This window comes from Camarhynchus parvulus, chromosome 9 (assembly GCF_901933205.1).
Source record: "Camarhynchus parvulus chromosome 9, STF_HiC, whole genome shotgun sequence".
Classification (NCBI taxonomy): domain Eukaryota; kingdom Metazoa; phylum Chordata; class Aves; order Passeriformes; family Thraupidae; genus Camarhynchus; species Camarhynchus parvulus.
The window spans coordinates 14,251,775-14,264,499 of record NC_044579.1 but is presented as its reverse complement, the minus strand read 5'-3'; the positions used below and the strand labels follow the sequence as shown (position 1 = coordinate 14,264,499).

The 12,725-nt window shown below is 46.0% G+C and overlaps 1 protein-coding gene across 4 annotated transcripts in view; it reads left to right on the top strand.

The window, feature by feature from the left end:
• Positions 1–6,728: 6,728 nt before the first annotated feature.
• The window catches only part of U2SURP (U2 snRNP associated SURP domain containing), a 43,019-nt gene continuing 37,022 nt past the window's right edge, over positions 6,729–12,725 (top strand). For 2 of the 4 annotated variants that reach the window (XM_030954111.1, XM_030954106.1), the window contains exon 1: positions 7,651–7,738. In XM_030954111.1, the coding sequence (XP_030809971.1) occupies positions 7,694–7,738 (45 nt within the window). In that variant the 5' untranslated portion in view covers positions 7,651–7,693. Of the gene's footprint in view, positions 7,029–7,650; positions 7,739–12,725 lie in introns of those variants that run through there. The other 2 variants (XM_030954107.1, XM_030954105.1) reach the window with 2 other exon arrangements.

Below are 12,725 nucleotides of genomic sequence, written 5' to 3'. Positions count from 1 at the left end.
GGGGGATCCCCGGCGGCGCGACAGAGCGGGGAAGTACCCCCAGACTGGGGACGGGTGGCAGCTGAGTGGCGGTCTGTCCTGTGTGCTTCGGTAAGGCCGCTGAGACCTGATTTCTTTGGTGACATTATTTTATGCAGTGAATGCACACGTTATTTTAGGCTAAACCTTCCCGGCCGGGCTGCATGGGGTGAGCGTCACTGACACACACGGCACCCACCTTATCTGCGCGCTCCGAGCGGGGCGGCTGGGAGGGACACTCGGGAACGGCTGGCAGGAGCTGCTCCGTGTTGATCCTTAGACAAATCCTACACTTATTGTCGCGGTTATGCAAGCAGCACAGTTACATAATCAGAATATAAAAATACGGGGGAAAGCGCTGTACGGGTGTTACTGTTCCTTAAGGCATCTGAAAGAAATAGAAGGTTAATGCACCTGCACCAGTAATGCAGAGCCAGACTAAGGGATTGCTCTCTGCCGCTTCAACGTGTTTCCTTTTTCTTTGTTTGCAGATGGTCTTAAACATCCAATAGCTCTCGGTTGCCAAAAGTACATTTTACATGGTGATATTCAGATACATGCGTGGTCACATGGTATAAACTGAGGTCAAGTGTAATTAGAACGTTTTGTCCAAAGATTGTCATTAAAATCTTCTATTTGGTAGTGAATCATGATAATGTGAAAAATCTTCTGAAGAAGAGGGCAATCAGAAATAAGTTTTTTAAGTTAGCAGAAATAAAGTCTTAAAAGTGTGTTGCTGAAAGTAATTTTCAATGCATTTTTCATTAAAAAGTAGGGCAGACTGGTGACACTGTTTGTAATCTTTATAAAAATTACACAGGAGACCTGCTAAGAAAATAAGCATAACTGAACAATGCTGAGAAGCCAACATGAGGAGCAAAATATTAAACAAAAGACATTTTTCAGACAGCAGGCCTAATATGCTCCGGTATCCCTGTGTTTTAGAGGGGGTGCATTGCTGGAGTGCAGGGACACAGCAAGCAGACACTCCTTGGGGAGTGACTGACAGGGCTCTGCCTGCAGGGAGCCTCAGGAGTGAGCAGGGCCCTGCTCCTTGTGGGTTCTGCAGCATGGGATTTTGGGAGAGGAAAGGCTTTTGGGGATTACTGGAAACTGCTCAGCCTCTGGTAGAGGTCAGGCTTCTCATGGTGCTGCTCTTCATTTGAGAGGCCACAGAGAATAGGAGACATGCCAGATGCTGGACTGGGTGCTGCATCCCTGCAGAGGCAGGCGGTGGGGAGGGAGCTGTTTGCTAAAGAACACCCACCCCTGCCCTGCTCCCAGCCCACCACACGCACAGGCACTCCCAGGAAGGCTGTGGTGATCCTGTCTCAGTCCCATTTGGCAGTGAGACTGCCATTTGTGGTGATCAGTGCCACTGCATGCCCTATGGTAGAGGGTCAGAGTGACCATGATCTTCAGTCTCTCTCATCAGGGTTAGATAAGAAGGGGTGGTTGACTGAGAGCAATCAGGTTTCAGACCTGCACTAAAGAGGCTGTTGGAAAGCCACCAGCAGCTGTTGCAACAGATGGTGTCTAGAGAACAACAGCATCCACTGCTGATTGGGAACTGCTGGCCTTGCAGCAGCAGCAGGGCTCGTTTGACACGTTCTGTGTTTCCTGCAGCCTCCCCACGTTCAGGGATGTGGGAGGCTTTCAGGCCTCGTGCCTCAGGGAGCTCTGGGCTGTGGCCTGGCTGCCTGGGGTGACACCCACTGGGTTTATGGCCCACTGGGGCAGCCCAGGCTGGGAGGAGCAGGTGGGGTTTGCTTGTGATTCAACGCTGACAGTCCTGGTGGCCACTGGACTGTCTGGGTGTTGGTGGAGGTACACACTAATGCTTTAGCAGCCACATTTATGGAACTCATTGCTAATGATCTAAGTCTTTTGCTTATTTCCAAGGCAGACTCCTCACAGAGAGAATGATCTCTGAGGACAGCCTGGGCTTTCATAAAGACTACTGCATACATATTACATTGACTTGAGTATTCTCCTCTTAAGCCAGCTGTGGGATAGTGTGCAGGGAACCTTACAATTTGAAGCACTTACAACCTCAAAATAGCCTCTTATTCATATGTAGTCCATCAAGGTTAGTATTACATGACTATTATGTGGTAAGCCAGGGAGAATCAGGACATCTGGAGGTCACAGAGAGGAGTCCACGTAATGTAGTGCATGAAGAGCCTCTCCATTTCTCTAACCAGAGTTTATATTTAGAACGGCATGGTCAGCATATACCATGGTTAATCCTACCATGTGTAGAATTTTCAGTAGGTTTTATCTCCAAATAACCTTTTAGAAGACTCTTAAAACACTGATGAAGGTGCTGCCTAATGAGGTAAGTAATAGAAGCTAATGTTAATCAGTGCTGGATGAAGACTCAAAGGAAAAGATGTGCTAAAATACCAAATGTGAGTTTGTTTCTACATTACACTTTTGTTTTATTCAATGTTGAAGTCATTTCTGAGGTGTTATTTTGTCTGAAATATCAAAAGCCCTAAAAAATACTCTAAATTACTTCAACCCTACCCAGTGAAATTATGCCTTTTGGTTAGGAAATTAAAAACTAAAAGCTAAATGCATGTTTTGCACTCAAACATACTCAGCACCTCAGGAAAGAGGTTCTACTTAGCCCTCCTACTATACATAGCTTTTTTGAATAAATAAACTAATTTTAAAAAAACTTAAAAATATATAAAGTCCTAATGTGAATATGCAGTGATGGTGTTTGGAAGATTTAAGATGCTTTTGAAGATAAACCTTTAGCCTCCCCCAATTCAACTCATGCTGGCAAATATCAGTCTTAGTAGCACTTGCTTGACTTAATCCTCTACCATACAATTCCACCTGTATAATACCTTTTTTCTTTCTATATCTTAACTTCTAAGATAGATTTTGATGATTTCTTTCTCAGTAAGAAGTTTTATCTGAGTAAAAACATTTACTCTCTGTTTCCCCTGGATTTTTCTCTTGCACTGAAACCTTTTTAGTAACTCTGATTCTGTTGTGACATCTTCCATGGAACCCCACTAAACTAGAGAAAGGGTAGAATTTGGCTCTATTAAAAAAGAGTAGCTATTAAAGAAAGGGAAGCTTTGGCCTCATCTAACTTTGTTTGCTGTACCTCATGGTTGCAGTTTGTCTGGGAGAACATCTGAAGAGATACACAGACATACAAAAATGGTCCTTTTGTTCTGTGTTGGGTTTTTTAAATTCTTTCTTGAATGTGTATCAATCTCTTGCAAATAATGGTTTGATGGGTAACTTTTTACTGCAGTGATTGCAATACTTTGTAATAATTGAGTAGAGACTGTGCTTTGATCTAATACTGACGTGATTAACTTGCCTTTAGAGATTCTACTCCACTGTTTTTGTAAGACTGGATAAACAGGAAACCTTGCATCACTTTTTCCTTCTTGACTAACTAACTAGGGTCAATTATACTCTATAAAGCTAATACCTTGATAGATAAAGAAAAGTGGGAGTGATACCTATATTTTAAAGCCTCAGCTGGAGGAGAGAAATGGGAATAGCAGTAACCAACACCATAGTTGCACAGCAATGTTCATTTTAATGTCTCAGTGATCAGGAGCTTCTAATTTTCTGCCCTCTTTACCTTGAAGTTGAATATCTTCAGGTTTGTATCCTTTATGCTTTAAAAACCAGCAATGAAACCCATCTGAAAAAACACCAAGCACAGCAAACTGGGTAAAATACTTCACATTTTAAGAAAAATTCTCTGAAAGCTTAGTTGTTGTCTTCTTAGAGTTTTGAAAGCTTAGAAGTAAAACTTGCCTTTTTCTTGACAGCAGCAAATCTGAGCGTAAGTATTGCTGTGAAATTAGTTTCACTGTGATGAAGAATAACGTATTGGGTGGGTGCATATTTCATGTTTTCCATGGTCAAAATCCACCACTGTCCCAGATTCCAGGGGCTCGTGGTAAGAGCAAAGTACAGCCTGTCCTTCGCAAGAGTTGCAGAACTGAACCCTCACAAAGTGCATTGTTTTGTTTATATGTGCAGAGTGGGAGTGTTTTGCAGAGCACAAATTGCTACTCACTGTTAGTAACCTGACAGGAGGGACTGCTAGTATGGTGAAGGAATGACTGGCATTGCACTCATCTTGAACTTCCATGCTTTCAAAACAGCTGATAGGTGTGCACATCTGGATTCTAGCCACGTAGGCTAATTCTCTCTGACAAGAAGCTGCAGGAGAACTTTTGAAATTAAGCCTTCATTTGATACTTGCACTAATGCCTGCAAACTACACCGCAAATGACCGACCCTTCTCAGCCAGACGGCGCAGGTCGAATGCTGCCCGTGTGACTGCGTAATGCGCCTCATTGCTTGAGGAATCCCAGCGGGAGGAAGAACCCAGGTTCCCTGATAAGACGTGTCCCAGGAGAGAGCAGCGGGGTCCTGCAAGGGAAAGCAGCTGCTGAATGGCAGGAGTGGAGCAGGAGTCACAGCTTAGGGAAGGTGAAGCACCAGCACTGAGAGATGGAGTAACACAGAGATGGCTCCTGCCGGGGGACAGAGAGCAGACAGAGCAGTGGCAGCAAGTCCAGACTTGCTGAGAGGCAAACTGCCCTCACCCAGACAGCCCCTCTAGCTCTTTTTCGTTATTCCGGTGGTCCCTGCTAAGGCATCTCAGTTGAGGCCAGGCTCTGTGCTCCGGCTGAGTGCTGCCCGCCTCTGCTCCCAGCGCTCCCTAGCAACCCGCGAGGCGCGGCGGAGCTGCCGCCGCCTCTTCTGAGAACCCTCGCTGGCGGCGGGCGGAATAAGGGAAGAAGCTGGAAGACGGCTGCCTAAGCACTGGGGAACACGCACACAGCCGGCGGCTTTAGGGATCCGTGAGCCACTCTGCGAAAGTACACAGGGAAGTGTGAAACTATAGAGTTACAAACCTGTACACCCAGCATCTGCACTCCTGTCCTACTCACTATCTGCCTGCCCCATGTCCTCGAAGGTGCTTCCTTCGCCACAGGGTAGGGAACTTCCACAGCACCCGAAATCCTTCCTCTCCCTTTCCCTCACACCCACGTTTGCTAAAGAATTGCAGCAGTTCTGTGCCCTGGTCTGGAGTGAGAGCAATGGAGAGCTTTCATCTGAAAGTTGGGAAAAAAGCAGCCAGAAAGACAAGTGTAACACACTGCAGCATGTGGTTTACGTAATGTAGCTTAGTGTTAATTATTTATGATAATTCGTGATTTTCCCAAGTATATTGCCTAATGATACTTGTCATTGTGACTACAGTTAATAAACAATTCCCAGGTCTGCAGGCAACCAGATCTACTGCATTATAATGAAAAATGCCTACAGTTTACTTTTAAATATTATTATTATTATTAGCCTACCCTTTCCAGCATTAATTCTCTATGGATTTTTACATTTCACTCTTTGCTTTCCTTCCTGCCCTTGCTTTCCCATGAAGCCCAAAACAGTGACATGTGTTCTCATTCACTAACTGTATACAAGTGCAACTGTACTATTGCAATGTGTTATAAATAGCACAGATTGAGGAGTACAGTTCATTCTGAAAAATTATCTTTAGAGATGACCTTTGAAACTCTTAACTATTTCTTTCCTGTTTTTCTCAGCATGCTCTGGATTGTGATGCTCTTAATTTGGTGCAGTTTATTAATTACAAAAGAGCATCGAGGCTAAGCAGTAAGAGGAGGATTTGAACAATGAGGTGGATAATTAAAATGGATTAATGAGGTGGATAAAATAAAGGAATTGAGGCCAAATGGAGCACAAATTTTCTAAACATTATTGGCCCTGAAACTCATATCATCCAAAGGCACATTCCTCTTTCCAGCTAGATGTCTGTTTCTTATCCATAAGTGTCAGTCATCTTTCATGCCAGGTTTATTAATATGGTCCCAGCAGAGTTGAGCATCATCTAGTGTCTTCTCCTGTAGCCCTGAGTTCCACAGCTGGTTTGCTTTCAACTCATTGCTGCACCTGTTTGCACTAATATGTTAAAAACCACCCCAAAAGCAGGTCACAGATTATACTAATCCTGTATCTGCAAGGCAGTGAAATGGTTCTCAAGTAAACAGGGAGAAAGATGGGGGAAGAGAAGGGCTTGGCTTGGATTCTGAAGCAGTAAATCCTGCCTAATCCATCCATAATGCTCCTTGACCAACGCCATCCCTTCATGTGGAAGGACTCCTCTATGGGAACGTTTGGGGCTCAAAATATCCTAAAAAAGGGTGGAGTTGTGCCTGTCAATGCGTGCGTTTGATTTCCCCCTTCTTCCTGACAAGCCTCAGTGATTCCTCCTCAAATTTATCCAAGAGAGGCTCCTGCAGGGTGGAGATGGGACCCAGCACCGTACCGGCCGTGGGACCAGCACGCGCTTATCGCTGCAGTCGCTCCGGCGTATTCGATCCAAATCCTCCCTCTGCGGGGCCTCGGCCGCCCCGCCGGCACCGGAACATTCCGCCTTGTGTGGCGGAGGGCGGCTCCAGCAGCCGGGGAAACGCGTGGTGCTGTGTGGCCTTTCTCCCTGCCGCAGCTGCACCTGCAGATTGAACTGCAGAGTAAAGCGGCTCGTACCTAAGGAACGATGGGGATCGTTATTTTTTATTTTGCCATTTATTCTGTGACTTCGGGTGGAGTCACGTTACGTGGCACGGGCCGCCTCAGGCGGGCGCTCGGCACGGGCCGTGCCTGCCCCCTGGCGGCACCTGTGGGGTAGGAAAGCCAGGGAGCTCTTCCTGCTGCCCGCCCTGTTCTTCCTGCACATTGACCCGCGTCCTCCGCCCTTCAGGGACAGAGCCTTCCTCCCGTTCTCCAGCCCGCCGTGAGCCTCGCTGCCGTGAGCCTCGCTGCCGCGCCGCTGTGCCGTGTCCGCCCTGCCCAGCCTGCTCAGCGCTGGTGACACGCGGTGACACTGCCATGGACGTGCTCGCAGCTGAGCCGTCACCCTGACACGGCTGCGGGCAGAGCAGCAGCTCTCACCAGACCATGTCCCTGCACACTTGGACGCACATCTGCAGCCGGTGAGGTTTCCTGAGAGTTTTGCCCTCCTCTATAAACTTCCAGCCCTCTGCAGTTTCCTCTGCCCTCTACAACCTCTCCTTTTGCTTTTTTTCCCCCCTCCCTTCTGGAACCTTCATTCTCCGCCGCCCCAGCGGTTGTTAGCACAACCCTGCTCCCTCCTGCCGCTCGCAGGGCAGTGGGTGTCGGCAGCTGGTGGATTAAAGCTTTCATTAACTTCTCTGTATCTTCCTGTCTTTTCCTTAAGTATTATCTCAGCCCCTGCATATTCCACTCTGAAAATCCATGAAAGCACGGGGATTCAAGACTCACGATAGATGTGACGGCTGGTTATAATCCCCAGTTAAACAGCCTTAAATACACTTGCAGTTTTAATGTGATATCAAACCCAGTAAGGAAGGATTTGCTGTGTAAGCCTTTTCAGTGCTGAAGGGCTTTTCTCACTGAGGTGCAGCATTTCGGGTTGTTCGCAGCGGTGTCCGCTCCGTTTCCCGTCGCTGCCGTGCGGGCCGAGCGCTGCCTGCGGACGGGGCGGCCCTGCCGCGCCGGGGGGGGGCCGGGGGAGCCATCGGCGGCTCGGCCATCGGCTTCGCGCCCTCCGCTCGCGGGCTCGGTGGGATCGGCGCTCGCTCGGCCGCCGCCAGGGCTGGGCGAGGGGAGAGGCAAGATGGCGGATAAGGCGCCCGGCGGCTCGCAGAAACCCGCCGGGAAGGTGAGGCCGCTCCGCCCTGGGCCGCGGCCCGCTCCCGCTCCGTTCGCCTCGGGAGGCACGGCCGCGGCCCGCTCCGTTGCGCTTGGGAACGCGGCCTGCGGCCCGCTGCCGCGGCGGCCGGGCCCGGTAGCGGCGGGGCGACGAGGCGCGGGCGGCGCGGCCTGTTTGGAGCCCGGGGTGACCGCGGGCCCGGGACGGGGTGGGAGGCGGGAAGGGGGCTCGGGGTCCCGGGCCTCTTGCGGGGCACATCCGCTCCTCGAGACCGCCCCGGGCACGTGTCTGTCCCCGTGGCCCGGCCGAGGCAGGCGCGGGGCTCGGCGGCGGCGCTGTGCCGGCCCGCAATGCCCGAGCCCCGCCGTGCCCACCGACGGCTTTCATTTCATTGCCCTCTCTCCACGTGGGCTGAAGCCCGCGCAGGGTTAGTTTCCAACTCGCGAGTGTGAAGGAAAACGACAAATTGAGATGGAGTGGGTTCTTTTGAAGCTCGATGAAATTACAAGTTTCGTAGAGTTGCTGCGGCGTTCCCCGCGCTTTTCACGGAGCCCTCTGTACTTCCTGTAGTTCCTGCTGGGTGGATTTCCAGCCCAGGAGCACAGGTAGCGCTGCAGCTCTGGGAAACCTGGCCCAGAGCTGGGCTCTGGATCCAGCGGGCGCAGCTGGAGCTGCCTGCGCTCGCGGCGTCGCTCCTGCCGGGAGGGTGGGGGGTGAGATATTTTGGGGGGTGCACTGGCCGCTGATGGTCTGAGGGTTGCTGCCTTTTATTCACTTTCGTTTCAGGTTTTAGGTCAGAACTATATAAATCCTCCAGGTTTTGATGTATGAGTATGTAAGTCATTCAAAGAGAAAGCCGTGTTGTGGCTCAGGAATTTCCAGTGCTATAAATGAATAATTTTTGCCCATCTTTTTATTAAGCAAACCCAGGATTATTTAACTTTTTAAAATTTTATTTTGCTGTCAAGAAACTGTAGTAATTAATGCAGTTGGGAATGAAGTGTAGTTACTTAAAGTCTTTGTATGTTTACTCAGTTGTTATTGAGGAGGAGAGTTTTATTTTTGTTTCCCTTTTATGATCTGTTCCAAATATTGCCAAGAAATGGTTTTTTTATCTTGCTTTTGGCTTGGAATGGCAAATAAGAGCTGGACAGAAAACTTCAGTAGTAAAATAGTTCTTAATTTATGGGCAGTGGCTTTCAGGGAATAGGACATTTTGGGATTTCAAGTATAATTAGAAATAGAATACTTAATTATTGATGAGTGCAGCTGATAGCATGGTACGGAACACCAACCCAGATGTGATTCCTTTCTTTTTGCAGTTACATTGTAGGCTATTTGTGTTTTGTCATTTGCTATTTCTGGACTGATGATACTCTTTTTTTTCAATATACAGTAATAATTTATAGGAATTGTTTTCTGTCCTAGATGTCAGTCCTGCAGAGGTTTGTTCAGGCAGTTAACTCTTCCATCCCATGGAAGCCAGTAGGACACCTAGGGAATGTAAGGTCAGGCTGTGTTCATCTGTCAGGGCCTGCTGAGGACATCCTGTACCTCTGTGCACTCTCCCTCACCCCTCTGTTCCCCATTTCTCCAGACATCCTTGCCATGTTTCACTTTACATTTTAGATCTGGCTTGTTCCTTCTTGTCAGTATTATTTATGTGCCACAGAAAATAGGGATAGTACCTACTTGGATCCATGGGAATGTTTCTGTTGAAAAGTGAAATAAGACATGCCTATCTCTTGGGATTTATTTCCCAAAAAAAAAAATCTTGGGAAATCTTGGGCTGAACAGTGTGTGTTCCCTTTGGTACCTTTGTTTTATTATTCCATAAGTGCTTGTGATATACATGGAGATACTTTTCAGATGTCTGCACAAAGAAATGGTATTGAAATTAGTAATATTATTTTGTTTTAATTAGTTTATTCACACAGGGATTAAAATGTGTATTGAGAATGTTTATGGTTTAGCAATTGAGCAAATAACCTTTTTGCTAGACTTTATGAAGTAATTATCAGACATTTTTATTATTTTTAATAATTTTAGGATTCATTTACTTACATGATTAAAAGTGAAGTTGTAGGCTTCTTTTGTAAGTTACATTTGTTTTGCAAATACAATATTTTATGTATCTCACAGACTCATAGGATATGTTTCAGTGGCAGTTCTAATTCAATGCCTTTGCTGGCTTCTAGATACCTGCTGGAAAGACACAGTGACCTTATATTTTCTGTGCTCTGTGAGGAGCTGTGACCTAGTGCCTGAAATAAAATAATTCCTCCCCTTCAGAATGGTTGTTCTTCAGTCTTATTGTCCAAGTACCAAATTTGACCCAGTTTTTTAATTTTATATATATATATATAGTGAAAAATCCCATTTTTGTCAGCCAGGCATTGTTTGTTTGATTCACTGCCTGGAAAGTGTTGCTGGAGGTGGTACAGGTTCAGGGAGCCCCCAGTGCCTGCATTGCTGTCGTGGCAGCTGCTTTGTGTGATACTGGCAGCTGCTGAATAACTTTAGGAGTCTCTCATGTGAAATGTGTTGCAAAAGCTTAAAGTATTCCTTGGGCACTTGGAGATTAGAATAGCAAGATTCGTGCTTGAGATTTCCAAAAATCCAAGTAGGAAAGAAGATAATTAAAGAATAGAAAATAGACATTGCCAAAGACTGCACAGGGCATCAGTGTAGGGCATGATTCTGAAATGACAGATACAGATGTTCAGTTATTTATGTAATGAAATTTTAGCTGACTCTTTGATTTTGTTATTGTATCTTCTGAGAATAGTTACTGTCTGGCATGGCCACTGCTCTTACATAGACTGCTGTTCAAATTGGGTGCCATATGCAGAAGAAATACTGAAATACTCCGCTTGGAACCAAGCTGTACTTTTCCCTTTTTCATCCCAAAAGCTGGACCTGTTACCTGAGTTGAAGGTTCTAGTGGAATACCATTATGTACAAATACTTCTGGAGAAAGCCAAAGTCCATTTGCTATGATTACTCTGATAGGAACTAATTCTAGTCTGTATTATTCCAGTGACTGTAAACACTAAATACATTAGCTGTAAAATAATTTGCAGGTGTTTTCAAGCACTTATTTTCTAGAAAGAAAGGAAGAATAAAAAATAGAAGGCAACCTGGAAACCTCCTTTAGCTGAGTTTTGACATCTTAATTTATGATGTGTTCCATTTGTTTTTCCTTGCTGTCAGTGCTGATACAAAGAATCCCAGCCTTAGCTACTCCTTCCCTACCAAGCATTGTCCTCTCTGGTTGATTTGGCATGATTTGGGCAGCAGGCTGTTGCTGTGAGTTGGGAAATGGTTTGGCTGAAGCTCCCCATCTCTCCCTTTGGTGGGTGATCAGCTAGCCCAGGAGCAGTGCTGGAGTTCAGTGTGACCACTGTGGGGGCAGGATCAGTGGAAGGTGTTGAAACAGGGCAGGAGTGGCTTTCAGCAGAGTTTCTTTCAAACATTTCACCCTGAAGCTATTGGTTCTTTCAAGGACAGGGCTTTCATTTATGTTTTAAATTGTAGCAATTACAGTTGTAAAAATACCATTCAGCATTTATAGGACCACAGATTGTCTCCTGGGCTCTATTGGCAGCTTTTGTGCTTTTGTTGCTCTTTGTTTCACTAAATTACATCAATATTAATTAAAAAATATTTATTGTATGCAGTGTATTTTAAATGCTTGTGAAATAACACAATCATGCCAGGTTTACTGAGAGATTTTTAAGTCTGGAGAAACCATGAAGAGCTGGATTTGTGGCCATGTGAGCTGTGGGCAGGAAGGAAGATTCAAAAGAGCTGTTTTCTTCTCTGTTTTCCTTGGAAGCTTCCATGGAGCTAGAAGAAAATCAGGATCTCAGAGATGTCTCTGCTTTGGCATTTTCATGGAAGTTTGTCATAAATCTCATTTGTCTGGTCCTTTGAAGTTTTTGGTTTTTCTTTTGGAGGTTGAGTGAAGTTGGCTGGGCTCAGCTTTGGGTGACCTGACCTCCAGGACTGGGCTGACAGGACTGTATTTTAATGCAGGCTGCTGAAATGACACTTCAGCTGTGCTGGCACATGCTTTGACAAATGTGCAGTGTGAAAGTGATGGAAAAAGTGATCCACCTGTAAAATAGTCTGGTTGAGGAAAAAAAATAAAGATAGTTTTCATGCAGAGATGCAATGAATTTGGGGTAAGAAGGTATTTGTCAAGTGTCTGTGCTGGCAGTGACTGAAAGTTGGATTCACTGCATTTTTTCTGTTGGCCTTTTGAACACAAGGGAGCTGTCCTCACTCACATCTCATCATGTGTAGGGCAGAGCTTTGTGTGTCTCTCTTTCAGCAGTTGAGTTCAGTTGAGCTACTTAACGTGATGAGAACAGAAAAAATAATCTTGTTCTAGATTTCAACACAGGTGGACAACATCTTCTAAAATGTTTCCCTGTGTTAGAAAGACAGCGATTCCGCTGAGTCAGTGCAGCTGGTCTGACTCCTAAGGAAACAAAATGGCCCCTTTTGTCAAGGCAGTGCAGATGGATGCAAAGTGCTGTGAGAATTTGTGATTTTTTAAAATAACTGCTGTTTGGAAACGGGCAGATAGCAATGTGTAATTTTGTCAAGAACCTTTTCATCTTGTGCTTTGTCAGAACAGTTGCTTGGTTGGTCAGGAGCAGTATCAAAGGTAGAACTAAATTTATACATAGGAAAGAGAAGACTTTAAAAATAAGAATTGTTGAAGGAGGAAGATGACATGGCTCTCCAAAGCTGCTAGTTATTGTGGGGTACAGTTGGTCTGAAAGCAAAAATTGCTTTTAGAAATTTTCTGAGTGCACTTTAACAGAAATTGTGCTGCTCAGCTAATGTTCAGAGTGGCTCCACAGTGCCATGGTCTCTGTTGCTGGGTTGGGGAGTGCCACTGGACTCCCACAGAATCTCTATGCTACCACACACTGCTGCCTTTCTGAGCAGTATCATCTGCTTGCTGCTGGAGAAGCAGATTTAG